This window comes from Gymnoscopelus braueri (assembly GCF_963280865.1).
Source record: "Gymnoscopelus braueri genome assembly, chromosome: 2".
Taxonomy (NCBI): Eukaryota; Metazoa; Chordata; class Actinopteri; order Myctophiformes; family Myctophidae; genus Gymnoscopelus; species Gymnoscopelus braueri.
This window is the reverse complement of record NC_137604.1, coordinates 38,308,371-38,334,836: the sequence shown is the minus strand read 5'-3', so window position 1 is coordinate 38,334,836 and position 26,466 is coordinate 38,308,371. Positions and strand designations below refer to the sequence as shown.

Genomic DNA, 26,466 nt, shown 5'->3' with positions numbered 1-26,466 from the left:
TTGCGCATGGCGGAAGATAGGGCCCATAGTGTTTCTGCTGATGTGTGTGTAGCTATATATAAGAGGAAAGGACTGCTTTGTTCTTCTGCAAAACGTAAACCTACAAAGTAAAATATAAATGTTCCCTTTTCTGTTTATTATGCATTGAAGTTTTAATTATAATTAAATATGACACAATTTTAAAGATATTCGACAACAACAACGAAAACATTGCTTACCCTCTTGGCATGAAAATTAAGCATGTTATGGAATACTTATTTAATGAACAATAATGCATATTTTTTTCATATACACTTTTTACATTAATTAATAGACAATGGAGCCTGCTCCTTCTCATACATTTTAAAACATATGGAGCGAGAGAGAGAGGGAGAGAGAGAGAGAGAGAGAGAGAGGGGGGATGTCAACCATCACTCTAAGAAATATTTACTCTTCCCTGATTGATTGGAGCAAATACCTGGACTAGTGGCTTCTTGGGAAACCAGTCACGCTCGTCAGCCGTGGACAGCTTTGGAAATGGAGGTCAATGAATGCATCACTGTGGAAACTCACTGTCTCTCACTCTGAGCCTGTTTATGTTCTTTTCTTATTCTTCTTTTAACCCATTAAGACCTGAGGCCCGATTCTACAAATGCCTTTTAAATCAGTAGTTCTCACACTTTGAAGATATTTCTAAAATGTTACAAGATAGCATAATATGTACCAGCTCCAGCACTGCACGAAGGGATGTGCTGTGAGCTTGTACATCTGCTTGTATATCTGTATTATCTATATTTTTAAATAGCCAACGCAAAAATCTAAAATGGCTTTTTAATGGGTTAAATACAGCACGTTGCTGTGTCCCTGCATCTTGTCCTCCTCTACTGAGCTGATTTGATTCTATGCATTGTAGAGCCTTTCTGCACCATGGTGAAAATAGTTTCCTGAGCATGAAGCAGGAAAACCAAATTAGTATAATGAATATTAGTAACTCTACAGTCCCTCCATCATCTTGTTATCAGACATAACATGAATTTTCCAAACCAATCTAATCACAAATAGCACCTTATTAATTCAAGGGCTGAAAATGTCACAAACTAGTTCTGTAATAATAACTTATAATGGAATAATAACACACAACACCCATTCACAGATTTGGATCACCTTTGTAGCACCAAATCAAGATGGTTACTAATAGCAACACACACACACAAGCCTTTCTATCAATCAGCTCCATTCTGATGAATAGTAATAATTGGGAATCATTTTGAATTCATTGTCAGTGATGATGACAAAGCTGAGAGGAAACTGAATCGGCGATCCTAATTAACATCGTAAAACTGAGATTGTGCATTATTCATTATTCATTATGCCTTTTATCGCTGTGAAGTTTGAGTGTGCTGGAATGCCCATGGCTGTCAAGTGACAGTGAAATGTGAAAGTGAAACCAGCTTGCGTATACTGTTATTCCATCCTGTATGTGACAGCAGTAGTAGCCGATATGCAGCTATACACCACACATTGCTGTGTATACAGTATGTATTTATGTATTTCCATTTGTGGAATAATGACATGGCAAGAAGATGGATTGTGCAGCTTTGATTACTCGATAACTATAAATATGTCATTTTGTCAAAATTGTCAAAATGATTCTACCTCAAGTCGATGGTGTAGTCCACACCACGACTATGATGACGACAGTGGTGGACGATATCCTTTCACTCACGTTCAACATGTTTACATAACGTTATCGTTCCTCACTATGGATGCTCACATCGTTAACGTTATCATTATAGTTATCATTCCTGGTGTGTGGACGACCCTTAACTTCATATCTACTGCCAGGGACAGCTCTCATCACAGTTTTCCATCATTGACATAGTGTTTCTAAATGCACCATCAGCTTGTGGTTGACTGCATTTTAAATATGCAGAGGCCAACTGGCCATGAAAATAACTGTCACATTCACACATGTTTGTATTAGTATGATATAGTAGTATTATTATGCATATATACAAATGCTTGCATAGAGTGCATGCACACACACACACACACACACACACACACACACACACACACACACACACACACACACACACACACACACACACACACACACACACACACACACAGGCAGACAGTCACATGCTTAGGTGCATTCACAGACAAAGCAAACTTGAGATTAAATCATAGATGTGAAAATGTTCATATTTGTGCAACTTATAGGGATAGTTCACCCCCAAAATGACTTTTTTTCTATCGATTAGTCACCCCATGCAGACTCCATATTTCTTTGTTTTGTCGCATTCCTAAGCCAATAATTTCATGACCGGCAGCGGTTCCGGTAGGAGACACAAAGAGTCTCCTTTGTGTCTCCTACCGGAACCGCTGCCTACCGGTCCGCTGGTCATCAAATTATTGGCTTAGGAGTGAGACAAAAACCAAAAAATATCCATGAATTCAAGTCTCCATGGGGTGACTAATCGATAGAAAAAAAGATTTTTTTTGGTTGAACTATCCCTTTAAACAACATAAAGCAAAACAAAACGGCATGACAACCCCGAGGGCTTGTCTGGGTAAATGTGTGCACAACTGTCACCTCCTGGCTCAACTGTGTTTGTCCAAGGTGTTGGTGTGGAACGATGTGAGTAATGCGCTGAGACGGAGGAGTGCTTTTGTATCAGGATCATCACACAGAATGATCTCCTCCTCCTGTCTGTCGCTTCCTCTGTCTGTCTGTCTATCCTCTTTCACAGTGTCTGTTCTGATTTCTCACTTTCTCTAGCCTAGCTTCAGATCTTTCTCTGGACACAAAGTCTTCCTTTATCTGACAGTAGAATCTTTTTTCTATTTCTATCTTTTCTCTCCCTTGATCTGTCATGTTCTCTCTGCCCTGTTCTTCCTCACTACTTCCGTCTCTCCCCTCTGGTTTCCCTTCTCTCTGAGAGATAGTTCAGTTTTCAAGTTGCCTGACTGCCAGGCATCATGTTGCCATGGTGCAGAGCTCCCCTATGGGAAGGCCTGTAAGGAAGACCATGTCTGTTACACTTTTAAATTAGCTAAAGTTCATGTTTTGTTGGAAGTGAGTAGACCTGTGTTTATCCAAATCTGCAGTATAGGATTTAGTCAAATATGTACCCCTTATAGTATAAGTATACTGTAATAAGAAAGTAGAAGATATACTATCTTATTATTGCAGATAGCTCTGTGATTATGGCAAAAATGATAAACGTGTCGTGAACACAATTGTTCATTATGATAATTCTCACAGATTTTGGAAATTGCATAATTATTTAATTGTGCACATTGCTAAACTGGATGACATTAAAGTCACTATGTTCCATAAACTACATCATGCATGCAGTATATTCTAAGGGACACTAAAGGGCCCTGTTTTGGACTGTATTTGCGTGATGATTGACAATTTCATGAACCGCACAGTGGTGCCAGCGTGTTTGGTCTTTTGGCGTCTCACCGCTTGCCGATGTGGTAGGAGAGGCTCAGGCTAGGGAGTGTGTCGTTTGCCAATCACAGTGCACTGCAAATTTGGGTGTCAACGATTACAGTACACTGCCTGCCTGCTTGGACCAAGTCAACTGCCAAATAGTGAGCCGTCTGCTCATGAATCACTATTTTAGTTGGCAGAGGCGCACCCAGATACTGTAGATGCGTCCAAAATCACACCAACTCACTTGATTTTATGTTTGTCCGTGTTGTGTTAAGCTGTTAGTGTAACAAACATTTTTGCATGTTTTTCATGCATTCTTCTAACTCACACAGTGGTGGTGACAATGGTTAAAATATGCTTGCATGCAATAAATCTGTTGCACGTATTGACACACGGATTAATGAAGGCACGGACACAAAAAAGAACTGCTCCTTGGTGGACATCTCTTCAGGGTCCGCTTTGGGTCTGCTATACAGTATGTTTGCACGGCCCCTGCGGATGTCTGTCTACAGCAGTGGTTTTCATACTTTTTTATGTGAAGGACCCCCATATTAACATACAGTATATTTGGCTGCGGACCCCCATCTGAAAATAATTTGTGCCAGCCCCAGACTAGCTTGATAGTTATAAATGTATGTGAAATGTGCTATACTGAGTACAGCTGACTTACAGTATGTGTGGGTCTAAAGGCAGAGCAGTTAAAAATGTTTTAATCACTGTGGCAGTTGGACCCGGCATGCTGTTGTAACACAAAAAGCTCTGCTACACCCAGTGATTCGTCCACTGCATATCCAATTTACTGTTGAGCACCATAGTATTACAAGCTGTTACCTCATCTGTAATTCAAGTCTGACAAGGTCCACAATCCTTCCTGGAAAGCAAAGAGAGCAGTAGTTATTCTTGGGATCGCCTTGTGCTGAGATAGAATTGTCAATGTAACCCCTGATTTTTTTTTTTCTTCTGAAAACCCATTATCTTGAACAGGGTTCAGCAGGAGTGGCATTAAGAAAACAGGGCTCTAGTGGGAGCCAATGAAGGGTGAAGCACACACACACACACACACACACACACACACACACACACACACACACACACACACACACACACACACACACACACACACACACGCACATAGGCACACAGGCACGCACCCAATCATAGAGAGAGAGATGGAGAGAGAGAGAGAGGGGCCAGAGTATGGCTGACTGAGAGAATAAGGAAACTCCTCACTACAGCCTGAAACTATGTCAAACCTGTCATAAATTCCTTAACATAATGTATAGTTACAGAGACAGACAGTCTCTAGAATATACATACAGTAGGATCACATAAAGCCCCAACTCGATTTTGTCATCTGATTACTCTGTGTGTGTGTGTGTGTGTGTGTGTGTGTGTGTGTGTGTGTGTGTGTGTGTGTGTGTGTGTGTGTGTGTGTGTGTGTGTGTGTGTGTGTGTGTGTGTGTGTGTGTGTGTGTGTGTGTGTGTGTGTGTGTGTGTGTGTGTGTGTGTGTGTGTGTGTGTGTGTGTGTGTGCCCACGTGGTTGCTTTTGACAGCTAATTCATTTCTCACCTTTAATCAACCACTTACTAATTTAGGAATCATATTTTAAGAGATCCGTGCTTGAAGACAGGAAAGGTTAACTCTGGCAGACACCTTGACCAAACTAATTTTTTTTTATTATAACTTTTTCCCAGTTTTTCAGATTTTTAATAAACTATTTCTAGCCCATTTCTGATCATCCATGTTGGAAACACTGATATATATATATCAGTAGTGAACTGCAGCATTGACAAATGGGCAAGATGTACAGTAATGGCAATTTTAATTTGCGCAATACTGTAATAGAACTGAAGCAGAGTGATGAATGTATATAGTGAGAAAAATATATATTCTGAAACATAGGAAATAAACAAGTAATGGGCACAGGTGAGATGAAGAAGTTGCAAAAAGCCACAAATAAAATAATCTCACCAGTAAATTACAGTACCGTAAATGTGGCCTCAGGGGCCTTCATCAAATCCCGTCGATGGGTTGAGGAAACCACTTCAGGCTGTTAAAATGCAGCTTGAGTTTTCTCGCATCCATTACTTTACTGTCCCTAGTGGGAGAACACAACATCCCACAACACAACCCATATTCACAATGGACAATATAAAGAAAACATAAGATACATTAAGATAAGTAATCCACTTAGACGTTTGATATGCAGGTTGGGGTTGTCGTTTGTTTTATTTAAAGGAAAAAACTAGGAGGAACATTTAAGAGAAGAAATCTAGGACATGAGCTTGTTAAAACCAACAACAGAGATGTTCTCTATTATTCTCTGTCCCCTATTATCTGTCTGTATACTGTACCTTACTGATGTCCAGTGTTGAGTCTTTTGTCTCTGAGAATTCCTCTCTGGCTCTCGTCAGCCGGCGCGACGTCACAAAACCTTGTTAAGCATTCCTGACTACATTGCTCAGACAGCTAGGAGGCCTGCCCACTGTCTATAAGGACACAGAAAACACTTGAAGACAGAGATAAAGGAGACAATGACAGACCCTCTGGAAGACTCTGGCCTTCTGGGCATTCTGGAATGTGGTTCCACGTTAACGAGCATGAGAGGAAAAAGAGATCGAGAAGAGGATGAGAGACACAGCTAACGATCTGTGGAGATTGGGTTTGGAGAAAAGAATGATGCAGTAAGGTTGAGTGAGTGGGGGCAGAAATACACTATCGCTATACAGTAGGAACTTCAGTGATCTTAAATCGTATCTGCCTACAGGCTGTACTAACATTTTGCATGAGAAATAGAGATTTCTATAACACTACTGACAGAAAGATCATGACAGAAAGAATCTGGTGGGATTTAGTTATATAACACATCAGCTATGTATAAATAGCCAGTTGGGGTGCCCTGGCAGCTCAACCAGTTACCACCTACACAGTAAAATGCTCAATGTCAATTTAACTCTGAGGGCCAGATTTACGTACATCAAAGGCACAGTGCAAATTGCCCCGAACCTTAAGTGCATTTTGCGTTGGTAAGATGCGTGGAATCAGATTCATTCACCAAGGTAGCAGCTACAGCAATTAGGCAATCAGTGAACGGAACTGCCCTCTAGAGTCGACGCATTCTGCACTTGAAGCAGATCTTAAAAGGTGCAGTGGAATGGTGGAAATTCAAGAATAAATGGCAAGACTAAATTCATTGATGCTGAAATGGTTAATGTAAGTAATAGAACACCAAACTATTTTGGAACACTATCACAAAACTCCAACTGAGAGACATTTCATTTGGGCAACGATTGCTCATAAAATAAATGCATTAGTAGTCACAAAACAAACACAACTGAAAGCAGTTGTATCGTATTAAATGTATCGGATGTATCTTGTTTCCAGCAGAATGCAGAATCTCTTTACGTTTTGCATGATCCAGTTTCTTAAATGCTTATGCATAAAGGAGAGAGGTGCGCTTCATGTTGTCCCACAAGGTGCGCTTAAAATGACAAGCAGATATATCAAATATGCTTGATCAGTTACAAGCATGTTCCTAGGTGCAGAATGTGTCTGAAATGATGCGTAAACAGCATGTAAATCTGTGTAAAAATGTAACCAAATGGACCTGTAAGTGTACATTTTTTTTGTAGCCTGTAGGCTTCTTGTTGCAAGTGATGTGTTTTCACTTTGTAGTGAAGAGAAGAAATGCCACAAAAAGCTTAATCATTCCTACTAATATCCGTGTTTTCTGTGTTTTCGTGCTCAGAGAAGTGGCCCAGATTGACCAGTTCCTGCAGGAGACTGCGGCACGCGAGGCCAACGCCAAGGTCCGTCTGCAGCAGTTCATTGAGGAGCTGCTGGACCGGGCGGACCGCGCTGAGAAGCAACTCCAGATCATCAGCAGCTGTGGGACCACACCCAACGGCAGCCTGGGACGCTGCAGCCTGCAAGGGTCAAAGGGCAACAATGGACGCCAGGTGAAGAGAAGGGGTCTGAGGGGTCTTAAAGGAGTAGTTCACCCAGACTTATTTTCAATCAATTACACACCCCATGAAGCCTTAAAGTCATAGATTATTTTTTTGTTTTTGTCGCATTCCTAAGCCAATAATTTGATGACGGGTCATCGGTCAGTAGGAGACTCCGCCGGTCATCAAATTATTGGCTTAGGAATGCGACAAAAATATCTCCATGAATTCAAGGCTTCATGGAGTGTGTAATTGATAGAAAATAAGTACTTTTTTGGGTGAACTAGGTGTATTTATTTGAATTTTAGGCAGGCACAGGTGCTGGCAGAATTCGATTCTAGGACTGTGATCCAAATGAACCCTAGCGCCACTATGCTGGAGCGAACATTAGGCAAAAATAGCAACTCTATAAGCTTGCGATGCGATGTGAGCTTGTAGATTGCCTACTTTCGGTGAAGAGATTTAGTGTAGAAGGAAAAAAGGAGTGGACCAAGTATAGAGCAAGTATAGAGTTAAAGTGGTGAAGCACTCCACCTTCAACAGGCATTTATGTTAGCAAGAGTGTTTGTGGTTTGAACCAGTCCAAGAGGAAGGTGCTGAATGTATTTTACCTGCCAGTGGCGGAAACCTTGTATCGCCATGTTTCAAATGTTTTAGTTTTCTTTGTAAATTACGCCCTACTTCATCATACAAGTCAAGAGTGTCACACAAAAGTAGTGAAAATAGCAGATCTACAAGCTCACAACATGTCACGATGCGACACCTTGTGAGCTTGTAGAGCGCTATTTTCAAAAGGTTTACTTTTTTTTATAATAATAAAAAGGAACAGTTTTCGACATACATGGTTTCCACCTGACAGCGACAATTTACAGTTCATATCTTTATCCTTTTTGGTTAAAAGAGAGTGGCCACTCCACTTCGCTTTTCATAAACAGTGTTTTTGTCTTTGTTGAGAAAGACGAGATAGCGTCTGGCCACAGGTATCTGTATCTGGTTGCCATAGCAACCAGATACAGGAAGTCTGACTTCTGATGAGAACAGAAAACAATGAGACAGATTGCTTAGGTAACGTACAAGAGGAAATACTTGATTGACTAGATTGGGTCCTAGGCTAGGGAGCGGTGCGTGAACACTTGGCCACATAATGACAATGTTCCTTGAACTGAAACTTTCAGGGCAGTTAATAGATCCTCAGCTGTTCAAAGTAGCAATTATTTTTTGAATAATGCATCAGTATTGATTTTATAGAGTAACATGCCTCTGCAGTCCATCACCACGCCAGAGCATAATGGACTTAATGATGCCGGAGACAACAGCTTTAATGGTAATGACGATATGTCAACCTTCAGAAACTAGTGGTCAGACATAACATGACGAGACATGCATGACGTTCTAACTGTGCTAATGTAACTGCAGATTTTCAGCTGAAGTTAACCATTACCCTGCCCTTTGCAGATTTTCTTTTTATTTTCTGCGTTTTCTTTAGTTGTTATGCCAATTCCCCAATTCCCCAATTCCCCCTGTCTCTGCTGACCCCTACTCGTTGCTCTTGGGGAGAATATAAGCAAAACTCTCAACTCTCAACTTTCATATATTGTAGCTCACTGTGGTGAAAACTAGTGGATATAGGAATCTTGTCTCCAGCAACAACATTGAAAAAAGTATTTTTAGTTCTGCCATGGCTTTAGACTGGAGCAGACGGCTCAACATCATCTTGAACATGCCTCCATGTTGATCGTGCATGCACGCTCCTGATCATGAATGTGCGTCTATATTCAACATGGAGTCGCAGTCAGGCTGGCTAAAAAACGGGTTTAAAACCCATCGATGTTCGGAATTACAGACATCTGTAGCATTCCAGAACTACCTTTACTTTTTTGATACGATACAGAAAAAGGTACGAATTGAGCCGATTGTCCCCTCTTAACAATAACACTTTCAACACAGAGCGAGTGGTACCGCTGCCACGCAGCTGCAGCTGTGTAGCGAGTGGAGGGGGAGCTCACGGACTGGTCTAGTGTGAGTGTAGAAGTCGGATCATAATAAAACTTTAATCTCCTGAAGTTGTCTACTATTTTCACATAAAGTAACAAGTAACGCGACCAATCAAATGTCAGTAACTGTAACACGTTACGAAACTGAAAAAAGTAACTAGATACAGCTAAAAGCCGTTACATTAATGTGTTACTTTCTAACCCTCACATCCAATGTTAGTCCCAACACTGCCCATAACCCACCACATATGGCACTTGTTCTGTAATGCGTCATGTGCAGATCTTTGAAAATGGATGCTGTGGCTACATCATATGGCAATGAACATGAAAAGGTGTGGTTACATAAAAAAGGAACAAAACTAAGTCTGAGGGGGCACGGTGGCACAGTCGGTAGCGCTGTCGCCTCGCCTCACAGCTAGAAGGTCCTGGGTTCGATTCCTGCTGGGGATGCTGTGGGCGCCGGGGGCGTGTTCTCTCCTCCACGCCATCAGTGCCCATACCCTATAGGTGGGGTTGGTGAAAGGGCCTTTCTGTGTGGAGTTTACATGTTCTCCCTGTGTCCCCTAGGGTAGGTACCCTCACAAAAGAACATGCAGTAATCCTGGTCACTATACTGCCTCCCCCTGGTCAGCCGGGGTGCCTGATGGAGGGGAAAGAAACTGGTTGGAATAACGTGTTCCTTCCACGCGCTATGTTCTACAGGGGAAACTCCCCCCTGTTAGGAGTGAGAAGCGGCCTGCTCACTCCTCATGCGTTGAAGGAAGCATGAGCTCAGTTCGGTGCTCTGGGTGAAAAATGGGTTACAAAAGTTTGAAACAAAATTTACAATGAATAAATAGACTATATGTATTATAACAAATGTAATACCCACATTGCACACACAATTGTTTCTCAACATAACTACTGTAAGACCAAGCCTGGTGCCAGAGCCAATTGCACACATTAAACATCTGTGTAAGACCTCCTTCTTCCAGCTCAGGAACATTTCCAAACTCCGCTCCACACTCACCCTGCCAGATGCTGAGAAACTAGTCCACGGCTTTGTCTCCTCCAGGCTGGATTACTGCAATGCACTACTCATCGGGAACCCTAGCAAGAGCCTCCAGAGGCTCCAGTACATTCAAAACAGAGCTGCTAGGATCCTGATGAGAGTGCGAAAATACGATCATATTACACCCATCCTCCGTTCACTTCACTGGCTCCTTCAGGACTGAATACAAGATTTACCTTCTCACACATCAGTGCATATACGGCAATGCCCCTCCTCCCTACCACAAAGAACTCCTCGCCCCAAAACCCGCCACTCAAAGCCTCCGCCACTCAAACCCGCCACTCAAAGCCTGGACTAAGTTTTCTTAATTTTTCCTGGGCCTTTTACCTTCCCTTTGTTTTGTACCTAGTTTTAATTTGACCCTTTAGTCTAGCCTAGTTGGGTCTCATGTAATTATTTGGTTGCCTATGCTGTTATTATGCCATGCTTTTAAACCCTGTAGCACTTGAGATTCGCAACAATGTAAAGTGCGTTATTATCTTACTATCTTACTACTGTATAATTGACAAAAGCTCCGAAGTTCGTCCGGGATTCACAAGCACAGGATCACTCCACATGCCTCCAAGACCCGCCACAGACTGTTGATTAGAGCTATGGCTATGATTTAGGCATCTTACCCCACCTCGATCAGTGATCAGACTCTCGGCTTGATCGATTCTCTGATTTGCCTATCAGACCCTCAGCCTGATCTGGCAGGTTGCCATAGCAACCAGATACAGGAAGTCTGACCTCTTTATCACATGACCGATGTTGGGAGGTTGTGAGGTTGGGACTAGAGGTTAGGGCCGCAAAGCGGGGAGGGAGGAGAGGAGAGGAGAGGAGCCGAGAGGAGAGGAGAGGCCAGAGGGGCCGGACTTCGCATGACGTGTGTGCAGAGTGACTAGGCCAGTGCTGTCTGGACCAACCTCGGATCGGGCCTAGATGTGAGGGCCGCGAAGCGGCCCTGACATCTAGTTATTATAATAATAGTTTGGTCATTTGATTTTCATGAACTGCACCACTGCACCGTAGGTGCTTTAAGAACTTCATGAATGAAAAGTGCTTTATAAATATAATGCATAAATATGCACAATTAAACGCCTTGCACAACAGTATTGCGTGCGAGTTGCCACACTACTGGAGTACAAATACACAGAGCATGGAGCATTCTCGAGGGGCCATTCTGATAGCATATCATGTAAAGATAGGCTATCAGAGTAAAGATGGCGTCGCTCTCCCGCGGGGAGGGCGACGTGTTGGGAGCTTTTTCACAGTGCATCAGTTTTTCACTTGTACATCTATGTGACAATAAATCCCTTGAATCATAAACACAAATTGTCACTTATTGACCCAAACAAGCCAGGCACAAAAAGAAAACAGGTTGTCAGTTGCGATACAGTGGACAAACCAAGGACAGCACACGTCGCTCTACATGCATTGATAGCTGACTGGTTCAGCACCACTGCCGATGGACAGCGACAGGCCATGTGCGCCGTGAACCAGCACCACATGGGGATAAAATACCCACGAGAGCAAAGCAGCATGCAAAGCACCTGAAGTAGATACACTGGTCTATAACATTGCAAGGCCTATTCAGAGATCGGGACAAGCACAGCTGCACATAAACAGATAAAATAAGCAACACACTCTCAGATTGTCTCCAGGATAATAATGAAATTAAATTATACGTGCATTTTGCCGTGTTTTATAGTGTTAAAGAATGTTTTTTCTTTACATCATCCTTGAAAAAGTAACTAACAAAAACAGCCCAGTGAGCCGTAGGGCCTGGGGTGCTTGTACCCTTTTCCCCCATGGTAAGGAGCTCATCACTGACGTCAGGAGAGCCCATGCTGACCACTCCCCCTGCTCATCCACAGCTCCTCAGTTGAGGTTGTCAAAAGCACCGAGTGCCTTGGTGTTCACATCACAAGACAAAACTCCCTCCCCCATCCTCACCACATTCCACCAAAGAGAGAGACAGCATCACTGCATGGTGCAGAAACTGCACCACCTAAAAGATCCTGAAAAGGATGGTGAGAACAGCTGAGAAAATCATAGGATGCTCCCTACTGCCAATTATAGACATCTACTGTACCACTCACTCATGCTGCTTAAGCGGGGCCTCCAGCATTGAGAGAGACCCCTTCCACCCCTCCCACGGACTGTTCACCCTTCTGCCTTCCGGAAAAATGTTCTGCAGCATCAGGGCCCGGAAACACAAGACTCTGCAAACAGTTTCTTCCCTCAGTCAGTCAGGCTTCTCAACTCCCTGGTCGAACCCCCCCTCACATGGCACACGATCAACACAAGGCATACTCTCCTAGAGGCCTGCCACGCAACCCCCCTTGCTGCGCACCACAGCACCACTTTGTCATTTAAGGTGTACACCACTCGCACTATGTTGTCTTTACTATCTGTCCATTATACTAAATCTGTAGTTTTCTTAATCACTGTATTATTGTTGTAGACACTGCATCTGGAGAAAATATATATGATTTATATGATAATAATAATAATAAACTTTATTTGTATAGCACCTTTCATGACATGAAATGCAGCTCAAAGTGCTTTACAGAGCAAGAATACAATTACAGAAACTAATTTAACAATAAAGCAAAAAAAGAAAAGCAAAAGGATAAAACAACATTAAAACATATGACTGAATAACAAATCAAACTTTTCAACTTGACTTGGCATTTGGCACCAGAGGTCTGGGAATGGCTGTAAATCTGTCCTACCTCCTCCCAAACTGAATCTTACGTCACCATGTCATTATCTGACCTACACAAGAAATTCCATTGGCTCCTGTCCTTCTATTTATAGCTGACTTAAGCCTAAGTTATACTTTGTCACACTGACATTCAAGTTAACGCTTCGTGCTGTTAGCTTGAAAATGAGTCATTTTCAGCGAGCGAGACCGTGGTGCGACAATGTAATGTATAACTTAGGCTGTTACTCATGGAATGATTTACGCGTGTTTCAAAACCCAACACGTACTCGCCGTCTGAACATGCTGCACTGTGCTGCAGTTTGCAACATGGCCCCTTTCCCTCTCTTTCTTAGCCTGATTAAGTTGTGATTAAATTACACACTGTAGATATACCGTATATTCCGGGATCATTTCTATTCTCAGAGGTGTCTCTTATTTGAGTCATTATCTAACACCCTAACAACTCCACTGTGGGAAGCAGATGAACAACCTCACCATTGCACAACCCGGTGTTGTTGCCATGGAAACCAGCGCCTGCTCACGTCCTCTAATGCTACAGAGATTGTTTTGTTAGAGACGTGCTGTAGAGATGCAGAGGATGTCATGCAGAGGACATGAGAGGACGCTGCCGTTGTTTAATTCTAGTAGTTTAACCCATTCAATCCGGGAACGTATCTGTGTCACTTTAGATTTCTTTGGCTATTAAGAGAAATTGCAGATATACAAACTCACAGAGTGCCGCGTTATGAGCTTGTAGATCTGCTTTTTTTTTAAAAACAATGTAAAAATGTGTGCAAATCTTTGTATATATATACAGTTTTAACTCAAATCTTTGCTTCTACGAACAACATATTTTGAGATGGGGGTCCGTGGCCAAATGCATATCGTTTTCGGGGTCCTTGACATGAAAAAGTTTGAGAACCACAGATAAAAAAAACAAACAGAAGCAAATATTTGAGTTACAAATGTTCGCATTAAAATATATATATTCAAAGATTTGCACAAATGTTCATGATTTAAAAAAAAATAGCTGATCTACAAGCTCATAGCGTGGAACTCGGTGCTGCGCTATGAGCTTGTATATCTGCTATTTTTGAATAGCCAAAAGTATAAAATAATGGTTATAGCTAAAAATCTAAAATGACTCAGTATGCGTTCCCGGTCTTAATGGGTTACTATCCGGTTTGAATTGCTTTATTAAAAATGTTACAGTTTTTCAGCCCTGACTTTTAACTTTTAGGACGTAACACTGATGCTATGATCACAGTTGTTTTTCATTTCTGTTGTTGCTCAACTACAGATTAATCTGATTATTAATGTCTTAAGGACGGCAATGTACGTCCGTCCAACTCTTTGGTCACAAGTTATCTTAAAAACTACTGGCTGGACTGCCATGGAATTTGCTGTGTAGACCTTCATGAATGAACAGTACTGCTTTTGGTGGCACCGTGGCCCTTTGACCAAAATGTGCCCTTGCACACAAGATATCTAAATGGGTGGATTAGATGTTTCGAATGGCACACCAGAGCTTGGTCAGCGCGAGAGAGAGGGAGGGAGGGAGGGAGGGACGGAAAGAGAGAGGTAGAAGGAGTAGGAGAGAGCCTATTTCACCCACACAATAACCCAGCTAGGGAGAGAGAGGCTACTTAACCCACGCAATAACCCAGAAAATGCTATGGGTACCGAACCTCAAGCTGACATGTCGCAAAGCGAAACGTCAGCTTGTATCTTATTCTTATATAATAAAAAGTTATACTGTAGTTGGAAGCGTGAGAAAATGCGGGATCTGCTACTTTGTTCCTGTTTGGTTATTTTCGGACACATCTGCTCAAAATCTCTGTCCTATACAGTGCAGAGGTATTCTTGTTTTTATAGCGTGCATGGTAACACTTTGCAGATTCACTCCCAAATTTCCGCCGTAATCTGAAGACTCACCTCTTTAGACTCCGCCTTAGCCTGTAGCGCTTGACCTAGCATTGACCACCATGTAGTCTTATGCAAAGGATAATGTCATAAAGAGCGTCTGCTAAATGCCTAAATTGTAAATGTGAAGGGCGAGGATGACACTCTGCATTATCTTAGGCTGCTGATCCTTCATTAGATCTTGTGGAATTTATAATCTGACAACAACCACGATGACACGTGTGTCGTGTGTCTGCCTTCTACCACGCCGCTTTATCTTGCAACATCTAAATGCGGTTTCTACAAACAGTAGGTGGTCAATGAAGTATAAATTGGTCTCAAGCTATAATTCACAGTTACTTTTCAAGCAAGATTTTTAGGAGAAAAGAGGTTAGGGAGAGGAACAGGGGAAGGAGATAAATCAGTTCAATGTAATGCATAATTTATGCTCTCTCATACGCATCCGTGACGCATTGTGAGCTTGTAATTTGGCTATTTCCGGGCCACGACGGCATCACACAATGTATTAGAAATCGGACTGAAGTCCACTCAAGGGGTTTTCCCCGTGTACCCTAGATGGATGGGACAGATGCTTTGTGTTCCATTCCATTTCTGGAGGATCAGCCTTTCCTGCTCTGCCCAGCGTTCACTGCTGGTTGGGATGAGGCGAAAGAGATGGATTGAGTTTATATGGTTATTCTCTCATCCGTTTCAACTGGCACTAAGCCCAGGTCTAGAGGTGTGTGTGTGTGTGTGTGTGTGTGTGTGTGTGTGTGTGTGTGTGTGTGTGTGTGTGTGTGTGTGTGTGTGTGTGTGTGTGTGTGTGTGTGTGTGTGTGTGTGTGTGTGTGTGTGTGTGTGTGTGTGTGTGTGTGTGTGTGTGTGTGTGTGTGTGTGTGTGTGTGTCTGTCTGCGTCTGTGCGTGTGTGTTGGAGAGTGTTTGCATTCCCTTTGCAGCACCTCACACCAGTCTGGTGCTCACAAATCCTGTTGGCACTATCTCAAACACCACACACACCCCACACACACACACACACACACACACACACACACACACACACACACACACACACACACACCAATAGTACACAGGTTGCATTGAACACTGTGAGTGACTATAGGAGGATTTGCACTTAGGGCGAGAAAAAGAAAGACTAAAACTGGAGAAGAGATGATTTCCCTGAATGCATAACCACACCTACAGTAACACACACACACACACACACACACACACACACACACACACACACACACACACACACACACACACACACACACACACACACACACACACACACACACACACACACACACACACACACACACACACACAGATGACAAAATTGAGTTGAGGAGGCTATGTGATCCTACGGTATGTGACGCCTTCTATAGACTGTCTGTCTCTGTAACTATACATTATGTTAAGGGATTTATGACAGGAAATATATATAAATATGTATATAATATATAATTAATAATAACAAGTAAGACGCGCGAACGCGGGAAGCGAACGCAGCTCGAAAATATTGTGTATTTACGGACTTGTAATCCGTGTTATTTCACCGTGATGGAGAGAGAACATTGACAGTGTGTGTGTGTGTGTGTGTGTGTGTGTGTGTGTGTGTGTGTGTGACTGTGTGTGTGTGTGTGTGTGTGTGTGTGTGTGTGTGTCAGAGCATTGTCTAAATTCCTGCACTCTGGCGCACTCGGGTGGCTGCTTACAGGCAGTGCACGCATGTGAGTCATGTGACCCAGGGGCGGGCAGGCAGGCAATGAGAGCGTGAGTCACATGGGTAGTGGATGCAGCCAATGAGAGCGTGAGTGCACACAGAGAGACTCACACACAAGCCGAGCACGGTTTCATAGTAAGCCTTCGGCACGCCTCCTTCCGCTGCGTTCGCAATTATAATGTTATATATAATATTATATATTTTAGATTTATGACACAAACACATTGTTTCAGGCTGTAGTGAGGAGTTTCCTTATTCTCTCAGTCAACCATGCTCTGGTCTCTCTCTCTCTCTCTCTCTCTCTCTCTCTCTCTCTCTCTCTCTCTCTCTCTCTCTCTCTCTCTCTCTTATGATGTCCCTATTACACTTTCATTGTCAACCTAGTAGACACCCTTTACTGAGTATGATCCATAAGTTTACTCATGTTTAGTCATTTATCTGTATTAACTCAACTTAACAGCTTTGATGTAGTGTCTTGATGGTATGCATGATCAGGAACCACACATACCCCTACTGGTGAAGGACTGAACTGCAGAAGAGTGCACCACTTGCTCTGCTTTTTGATTTAAAAAAGAAAGAAAGAAGTGGAAAACAATGTTGGCAGAACTTGGCACCCAATCTGAGAAGATGTCTTTCTGCCGTACATCTTTATTTTGTAGGACCTAGTGTCTCTGTACTGGGCATGTGATAATAGGTGAACATTCAGTGAGAATAGCAGATCTACAAGCGCACAACACGTAGCTGCGCATTGTGAGCTTGCAGATTGGCTATTTTCGGCAAAAAGATAGGGTGTAGAAGGAAAAAAGTAGGGGACAAATACAGACCCCTGGGGGACCCCAGTCGAGGATGTAAATTTGTGTTTGAAAAAGAGCGATATTTGATAGTAGAAAATGATCATCAGTGTATCAATAACATAAATATGCTGCCATTTGTTTGTTTTCTCTTGTAACTCCTGTCTGTTCCCCTTGTGTCTCTATCCAGAGAAACTCCAGTGTATCTGGGAGTAACAGGGGCATGTACCAGGTGTCTGAACGACGCTCCTCGCCCAGCACAGGGTAAGCTATTGAACTGGACTCTTACATTATGTTCTGCTGCCCGTATGGCATAATGCACTATTGCACAACACACCATTTCCAGTTATACAGTATACACTGAATCATAGTATATAGATAGATATATACCTTTATTTAATACCTTTATTTAAGATACTTTTAATCCATAGCATTGCATCACTGTACCATTAGAGCGAGAGACAACAGTTTGAGTGGTGAAACTGTGGGAAAATTACTTCCGGGTTTATATGTGTGACATGTGAGTATGTACTGTTTAATGTCTGTTATGAAATCCTCTTCCTACTTATGAGTTGTGAACTTTGAGACCTTTTAAAACTCTAGTACAAAGAGGCTTTCCTTAAATAAGAATAGCAATTGCCTCGCCTTATAAATAGACCCGACATAAAATGGAGCCAGGGGCCAACTGTGCCATAACTGGATTTAGATATGAGCATTTCTTAGTACAGAGGAAGTCTCATGAGTATAACTCACACTAGTGCACTAAACCATTATGAACGATGAAGTGTGGGGTTTTATGAGCGCGCAGTTGCCAAATTATGACTATAGGATGACTATGAATTTGTTTCTTGCGATGGTTATACTGCATTGGATCCCAACCTTTGCTGGATCAGGGCCTAATCAAAAGTCTAGACAGTGTTCGTGGCCCACCCATCTAACCACGTAACATGGCAGGCAGTGTGGTCAGATGGGGGGAGGCCACGTGCATTTTCAGAGCATGTTTATTTTAACGATCGATCAATCGATTGTGTTCCAGCTGGGATCAATGGAACTAACATATAGTGTATTTAAAGTTCCTATTTATTGGTATCACAATGATTTTTATACATTATTTTCTTCCATTACTTTGTTCATATTAATGCTATATTGTCATTAAAATCTTAAAAGTTTTATTTTGCCCCCCCAAAAAATTGGGGGCGATATTGTCGGCTCACAGGTTGGGAATCGATGTCATACTGATTATATTACCAGAGGGCTAGCCATGCTTCTTGTAGCATGCCTGTAGGACTGTTCAATGCCTTGCTGGAGAAAAGAGTGGTGAACAGAGACTGTCATAGTGAATTAAACGTCTAACACACTGGTGACAGAACAGATAATGGATTTTCTAATGGCACCCACTGGGACAGTGCTCAGGGCGAGTCATCGAGGTTGAAGAGAATTTCGCTGGGTCTTTCATTTACTTAGACTCGTCCAGTGAAGCATCGTACTCTTGACGTTGAGGGATTAATTCATATCGAGAAAACGGGATACAGTCTGTCCTGTTTTTTTCAGCTTGATATATTCCATTTATAAAAGGATAGAAGGTGGTTTCATTCCATGTCAGGAAGAACAGACACACACACACACACACGCACGCACGCACGCACGCACGCACGCACGCACGCACGCACACACACACACACACACACACACACACACACACACACACACACACACACACACACACACACACACACACACACACACACACACACACACACACACACACACACACACACACACACACACACACAGAAGGGCACACACAGTACACTGCACAGAACATATCATGTTAGTCGTGCAGAAATGGAACTGGACCAGACTAGCCCCACATCTCTAGACAGTGTTGAGAATTGGAATGTAAAATATATCTGTAATGTACAGTTATACTTTACTGTGACATCCTGTGCACTCTGCCACTCAGAATACAGCTGCACAACCTCATTTTTTATATGCTGTACTCATCCAGGGAAAGTCGACTGAGCACGGATGCATTGAAGCACTATGCTTAGCTCTCTTGTAGTTAAACTTTTTAAACTTAAACTTAAGATATGGCATGAAGTAAACCAAACTTGCAAACATGGTTAATCATACAATTCCTCAATTCTCACACTGCTGTTACATGCCCTCTTTGATTTTACATATACTGTAACTGTTACTTTTAGTATATACTTGTGTATTGTGTTCATACTGTATGTGTGTATATCGTATTGACAATTTCCAGGCCACCAATTTTAACAACTTGCCCAGTACAGATGAAAATTAGCTCATTAGCTACTCTGGCACATTTATATTGATGTGGTAACAGAAATGTTGACTAATATGCTTTGTCCCTGATATATAAATAAATAAAGTCCCAACTATGAGCTGCCCTGTACTTTTATAATGTAATAAGTTGGTGTAAAAAGTAGCAGTGAATTGCGGTTATTTTATCATACCTGTGCAATATCTTGCTTATACCAGCTAACCTGCAAAGTATCCATAATCGTCAAACAAACAAATTAGAAGAATCTTCCATGGTTCTTATTTATTCATTCATTCATTCATTCATTCATGTATATTTATGTATTGTCTTGTCTTGAATGTATGCATTGACCTGAGCAAAACAATTTTCCCTTGGTTGGTGGATAATAAAGACATCTAATCTAAATTCATTCATTCCATTTAGCTACTAACTACGGCAACATATTTTGTCAGGTGTTGTTAGTTATGAGATGGCCTAAAGTAAACCAATTATAAGTAGCTATACATACATTGTACATTGAGCATTATGGTTGTGTTTAGATTTGCGCATCGGGAGCGCACTCACGTATTGGTTTGTATTGCCCCCCCCCCCCCCCCCCGTGACACATCTCAGCCAGAATGGCGTATTTGCCTTAGGTGGTCTGTTATCTTTTGGTGTCCTAGCCTAATGGAGGTTAAGTGCTTTGCAAAAGGCCTACATTGTCAGTAGTACGTTGTCAAAGGCGGGGGAACATTTCTCATCCACTTTTCCCATCCAGATGTTCGTTTAGGTTTCTCTCTGATTCAAAATAGCAGCTCTAATCTTACAATTACAATGTAGGCATTTAGCAGATGCTCTTATCCAGAGTGACTTACAAAGTTCAATCTCTCACCTCACCACCCTTGCGCAAAATTCCAAGGCTTTATGAAGAACAATGAAAAACACTGAGCTGAATGAGCCGTTTGACACATTTTAGACTATAAGACTTTTTCATCTTGTATTTATCTTGCCTTTTCCCCTTGTTCTGAATTTGAGTCCCTGTCGAATCATTTACCAGGACTGCATGCGTATGTTTAGTCACTTGGAGAGTGACATTTGCATGTACAGTATATGTATCAGCATCTCTGCATGAGTTTTCACACACTTTGGCAATTACGTACACTTCTGCGTGATACAGTAGGTGTTCCCATTTGGTGCATGTACAGTATTGTATGTGTGTCCAAACATGATGTCACGCAATCCATTCTCAGGCCTTCCCCCAGTGAATCATGTGTAATTCTTGTCAGATAGTGTCCTGACAGAAGTCCTGGCTGCCTTCTGTCTTTTGTTATTAATAATCCATCAAAAGTGGATCTGTTTGCTGTGATACCAAATGCCATTTTAGCTGCAGGACGTATGAATACATCATGTATTCATCATCTTTGGTTACTGACTTACAGTATAGATCACTATGTCAACACCCAAAGATGACGGAGGTTTCACAGTTGGAATAACACCCGAGAATAATACATTTGGAATAATATCAGAGAGCGTGTTCTTTATTGTAATTATTTACATGCAAGAAGCATGGGGCATCCTTGTGGCTCAGGGGTTAGCACTGTTGCCTCACAGCTAGAAGGTCCTGTGTTTGAGCCTGTGTTTACATGGGGTTTCTCCGGGGACTCTGGATTCATCCCACACCACAAAACAAAACATATGCATGTTAAGGACATTAACACTGGCATTAGAGCTGGAGCTGGTCCCTGGGTACTGCTCGTGCTCAGTGACAGCCCACTGCTCCTAATATTAAGATGGGTCAAGTGCAGAGGTGGAATTTCCCCCGCAGGGAGTACAGTATATAACTCTAAATTGAGAACATCTTCAAGGTTAGAGAGCCAATACCTATACAGTACATGTGTACTGTACAACCTTCACTGTTGTTGCAGATACATAAGAATAAAAAGGCAACTGCAGAGCCATATTTTATACTTTGTTGTACAGTGGTGTCACCTGAAAGTAGCAGAAATAACTGATCTGCAAGCATAGACAGTGTGCAGATCTGCTATTTTTTGGTTTTGTTCATTTTTGATAAATTTCACGATAATCACATGCTCAAAATAGGGACACCCGGTTGAAAGTGGTTAGTATTTATAACCTCGCCATACAGTGTTGATTGATTGATTGATTGAATACTTTATTAGCAGTTTGCAAAAACAAGCACAGGAAAGTACAGTTCAATACAAGGTCTGCTAAGAGGATTTTAAACCCAAGAAAGCCTGTGGCTTGTTTCCTTTGGGGTCCTTTGTACTCAATTCATCGAAACATTTAATGACAGACAAATATACACTACTATGCAAGACATATAAACAGTTAGAAAACAAAACCAAAAATATGTACAATAAACAGTTTGAGGGGGCGGGGGGGATGTTTGAGGAATGTTTTACAGTAAATCACAGTTGGGCAGGTGAATTGATGGACATATCAACCTGCTTAGATTCAGCTTTGATCAGAAGCTCAGGATCAGCCCGTTTGTAATCACGATTCATTGTTTCCATGGGAAACCATGGAGTAGAAGAATGGTTGTGTACCAGCTACTCAAACTGCAAGGACACAGTCTGTGTGTTCTGACTGTTATTATTTACAGTTCCAGAACATGCCACAGGCTGACATGTGTCAAATTTCTGCACATCGAAGGTAGACTCTGAGCCTTTTAGCTGATTGTTACCGTTACATAGTTAATGCGATGGGCAGGTGTGATTTGTTTCTCACATGCTCACTGAAAGTGAAATGTGGAGACAATGGAGGTGGGTGGGTTCTAACATGTCAAGCTAGGAAAAAACATCATCAGAATTTTTTTTTTTCTTTTACGTCTCTGGTTTTAACTCTAACATTTGATGCACATACTGAACTATACTGTAAATTATACTGTATGTATGTATGTTTGTATGTATATACTGTATGTATGTATGCACCGTATGTGCGTTTGTAAGTATTTAAATCTAATCATGTTTATTCAGAGCTATTTCACTACATAATAAATTATACATGATGCTATTTTTACTTCATGCATAAACCGAGAGCTAGGCGCAGAGTATCAGAGATTACAAGGCTAATCACTAAAGCTGCTTTGCATTTACTCTCCAACACTCCTAACAATCAGAGGATACAGTACATACAGTACTCTTAAATCATTAATTAGCTGCAACAGGAGCTTCTCATGTTTGAGACCAGCCCTTACCATTTACCACTCGTTTCATCACTTGTATAGGGGAATTACTTTTAATCAATTTGCTGCTACATTTAATCAAGATGTTGCTAGACAGTAGTTGAAACAGACAGTATGATTGTATTGACCCAGATTAAATTAGAATGCTGACATAATAAACGATTTGGCGGGGTAAGCTTAGGGTAGACTTCATTTATATTTGTAGCTTACCGTGTTATTCAATCCAGACTGCTGCAGACACTTGACATGATGTCACTTATATTGATGTAACTGTCTGTAATTGGCAGCTTGCATTATCAGCTGTCATTCTATAACGAGTAACATCCTACAAAGCGAGGCTTGCAGACTCACTGATTCTTGCTTCATGTGAAAATGAGCAGAGCAGGCAGGGGACAAAGTCAGAAGACAGAAACATGTCCTACTTTTCGCAGAGGCTGATGTTTTTTAGCTGCTCATTATTTTTGCTCTGTTTTGAGGGAAGTTATATTGTAAAGTGCTGTTAGCAGTATGTATAAAAGCTGTCTCCATGCTATTGCGGCTCCTCTGAAATGCAGCTCTCTTCCACTGTCAGACTTGTCGCTCCGGGACTCATTGAGTGCTTCAGCAGTTTCCCCTGCTGTAGGCACGTGTGAATTTCTCAAATGGAAGTCCCGTCCTGAGAGCCTTCTTACATTTAACCCAAATGTGCAAACAATCTTGACTTAAATAACACTGTCACCTATATATTATAATCATCCAATACAAAATAATAATGCTAGTGCTCGTTTTGTTTCCAACAGCTGTAGTTATTTATAGCACACTACTTTTAGCAGTAGTACCCATAATCATAGTATTAATAGTAGTAGTACCGATAGTGGAGCTGCTCAGAAGCCAACAGGACAGAGGATAGAGCAGTGGTGTGTTCTCGTTTTTTCGGAGGACATAGTATAATTATTCCCTCCCACACTCACGGCACCTGCACGCACACATACACGCGTATGTACGCGCGTGTGTGGTCGCCGAATGAAATAACCACTCTATTGTTAAGTAGTTAATGTGTGAACTGTGAATTACTTCAAAACTCCAATGGCCAGCGGTCATTATCACCTCAAGACAATAGTCACACATAGGCCTTCACTTCAGACGCCACATTATCTCATGAAAAAGGCTATTTGAACTGAAGTCTAGATTCTTGCTGCCCCCAGCCCCTCCTCCTGCGTATCAGATACGCTTTCTCGGACGGTTTTTGGATGGCTACGCTTGGCTACGAAAATGTTCTGCAGGTCACACTACGTACAGTATATAGCATAACACGGTAGAACACACCACTGAGTTAGAGATTGAATTGAACAGCTACAGTACCAGGTGCTCAATTCAATGGGTTAGGTGTGAATGGGTGTAGATCACTTTGAAACACGTAGGTTGGACAACTGCACAGTAATATTTTCATCGTTAATGTTTTATAAATGTGCTATTATTTACTAGTTCCTCACCTCTCTCCCATTACTCCTTCTCTTCCCCCAGTGCGTCAGGGAGGGGGAAGTCGGTGTCCCAGGGCTCGGGAGGCTATGATAGCGACAGCGTGGAAATGCACCCAATGGACGACTGCCCCGAGTCCCAGTATTACCATGTCCACTGCCGGCTGGGCGAGGGGGGTTATGAGCGTTCCCCCGGAGGAGGCGGAACTGGGGTCGGTGGTTCTCGGAGCTGGGGCCTCCGTAAGCAGGCGATACAGAACTGGCAGCGACGGCCGTACCGGAACAGCACAGAGGACGGGGACGAAGGGGACGTGTCGGACGTGGGTTCGAGAACCACCGAATCCGAGGTGGAGGTGTGGGAGCAGGACAACAGGAGGGCTGTGGCTGAGGTCCAGCAATCCTCCGCTCCTCCCCATTCAAACCACCCCCATTCTCACTCGCATACTCACCACAGCCGGTCAGGATACCGCCCTTCCCACAGGTAACAACCATTATGGAAATGTATTATTACCAGACAGCCAGGAAGATGCGTATGATTCAAATATAATTACCTCTGTAGGAGCCAAATGGGTAAAAATGTCAAATGTGTTCTTCGGGTTTGTGTAAACATGGGGTGGCTCTGATGTGCGCAGGTATTTAACTGTGAAGTTCATTGTCATTGTCAGGAGGTTTGACCCAGAAGGGCAACAGGTTTTTGACCGCTGTCGCTGTGGTGCAAGGATTTGTTTGGCATGTTTCATGCTTCAATATGTATGGATCTCAAAGGTGATCATTTGAATACTTATTTTTGCACTGTTGAGTAATAATAGACTTATTTTGCATGAAGAACTGCCTGCATCGTATCTTTTGAACATTGACACACAGCGAACAGTATGGTATTAGATACCGAACTATCAGCGTGTCACTGTGTCAGCCAGGTCCAGCTTGGGTTCAAAGTAAGCCCCCTCTGTAGTAAGTGTTAGACTTAGCTCCTTAGACAATCTCTGATTATCAAAGTTGAATGCAGGCTTGTGTATGTCACTTCTAATGGCCAACAACTAAACGACTAAATTAGTAACCTTGCGTCACCAGACTTCCCACCACGGAAGAAAGCCTGGTATTCGAAAAAAAGAATTGTGGTTCCTTTGTTGGGTTCCGGTTGGCGTCTCATTGTTTTTGTTCCCCACATAATGCGAATTAATTAGTTTAGAATAGAAAATGGACATACCAAACGATTATTATACCAAAAGAAACTATTATACCAAACTAAACAAGTTTTAAACTCCTCTAAGAGGTTTGGTGTTGGTCTATGAAATCTATGAAAATACAATTTTATGCAGTATGTAGTGGGGGTCCCTGCTTAATCTCTCTTTCAGCTAGGGAGTCCTTGGGCTGAAAAACATTGAAGACCCCTGTGTGTGCTACTACTAGGGACTGTCTCATCCAGCTACTGACTAAACACTTCTCCATCTGCCAATAGGGTCACATGGACCCACTGGAGGCCAGGGCTCTCACATTTGATTTCTGAAAGGTTGCTGTTATAGAAGGGATGGGTGAACAACATATTGCATTGTTAGTGCTATATTCTGCACGTGTGTGTGTATCTGTATCTGTTTGTGTGTCTGTATGTCAGCTGTCAGCTGCACAGCCACAGTGTTAATTAACTCTGTAATGGACCAAAATTGATGGGTCCATTTGGATCAATATTTGCACTTGCAGAGTTAAAGTAACAGAGGATTTGACAGTGTCTGGTGTGGTGACAGACAGTTTTGTACAACACATCCTTTGACATGGGTCCCAAAACCCTAAAAAAAAACTAACTTCTTAGACTGTCAAGATCCTTAATTCAAGCTGCTCCAGCATGCCCTATGCTCCTGTCATTATTATTAACAGCATATAGAAGAATCCAGAGTATTCGTTTAAATCTGAATGTAAAAATGTACCATTTAGCTGTGCAGGTCTAAAAGAGACACAACTGGGTCAAAAGCAGCCTCCAAATATGTTTTTATTAGTCTTCTCTGTCGATACAAT

The 26,466-nt window shown here is 42.1% G+C and overlaps 1 protein-coding gene across 1 annotated transcript in view; it reads left to right on the top strand.

Annotated features, from left to right (window-relative positions):
* fbxo41 (F-box protein 41) overlaps positions 1 to 26,466 on the top strand; it is a 68,613-nt gene that overhangs the window by 30,800 nt on the left and 11,347 nt on the right. Inside the window, 4 exon segments of the mRNA XM_080417083.1 lie at positions 7,177 to 7,387; positions 17,722 to 17,795; positions 24,503 to 24,932; positions 24,934 to 24,937. Of these exon segments, the coding sequence (XP_080273209.1) occupies positions 7,177 to 7,387; positions 17,722 to 17,795; positions 24,503 to 24,932; positions 24,934 to 24,937 (719 nt within the window).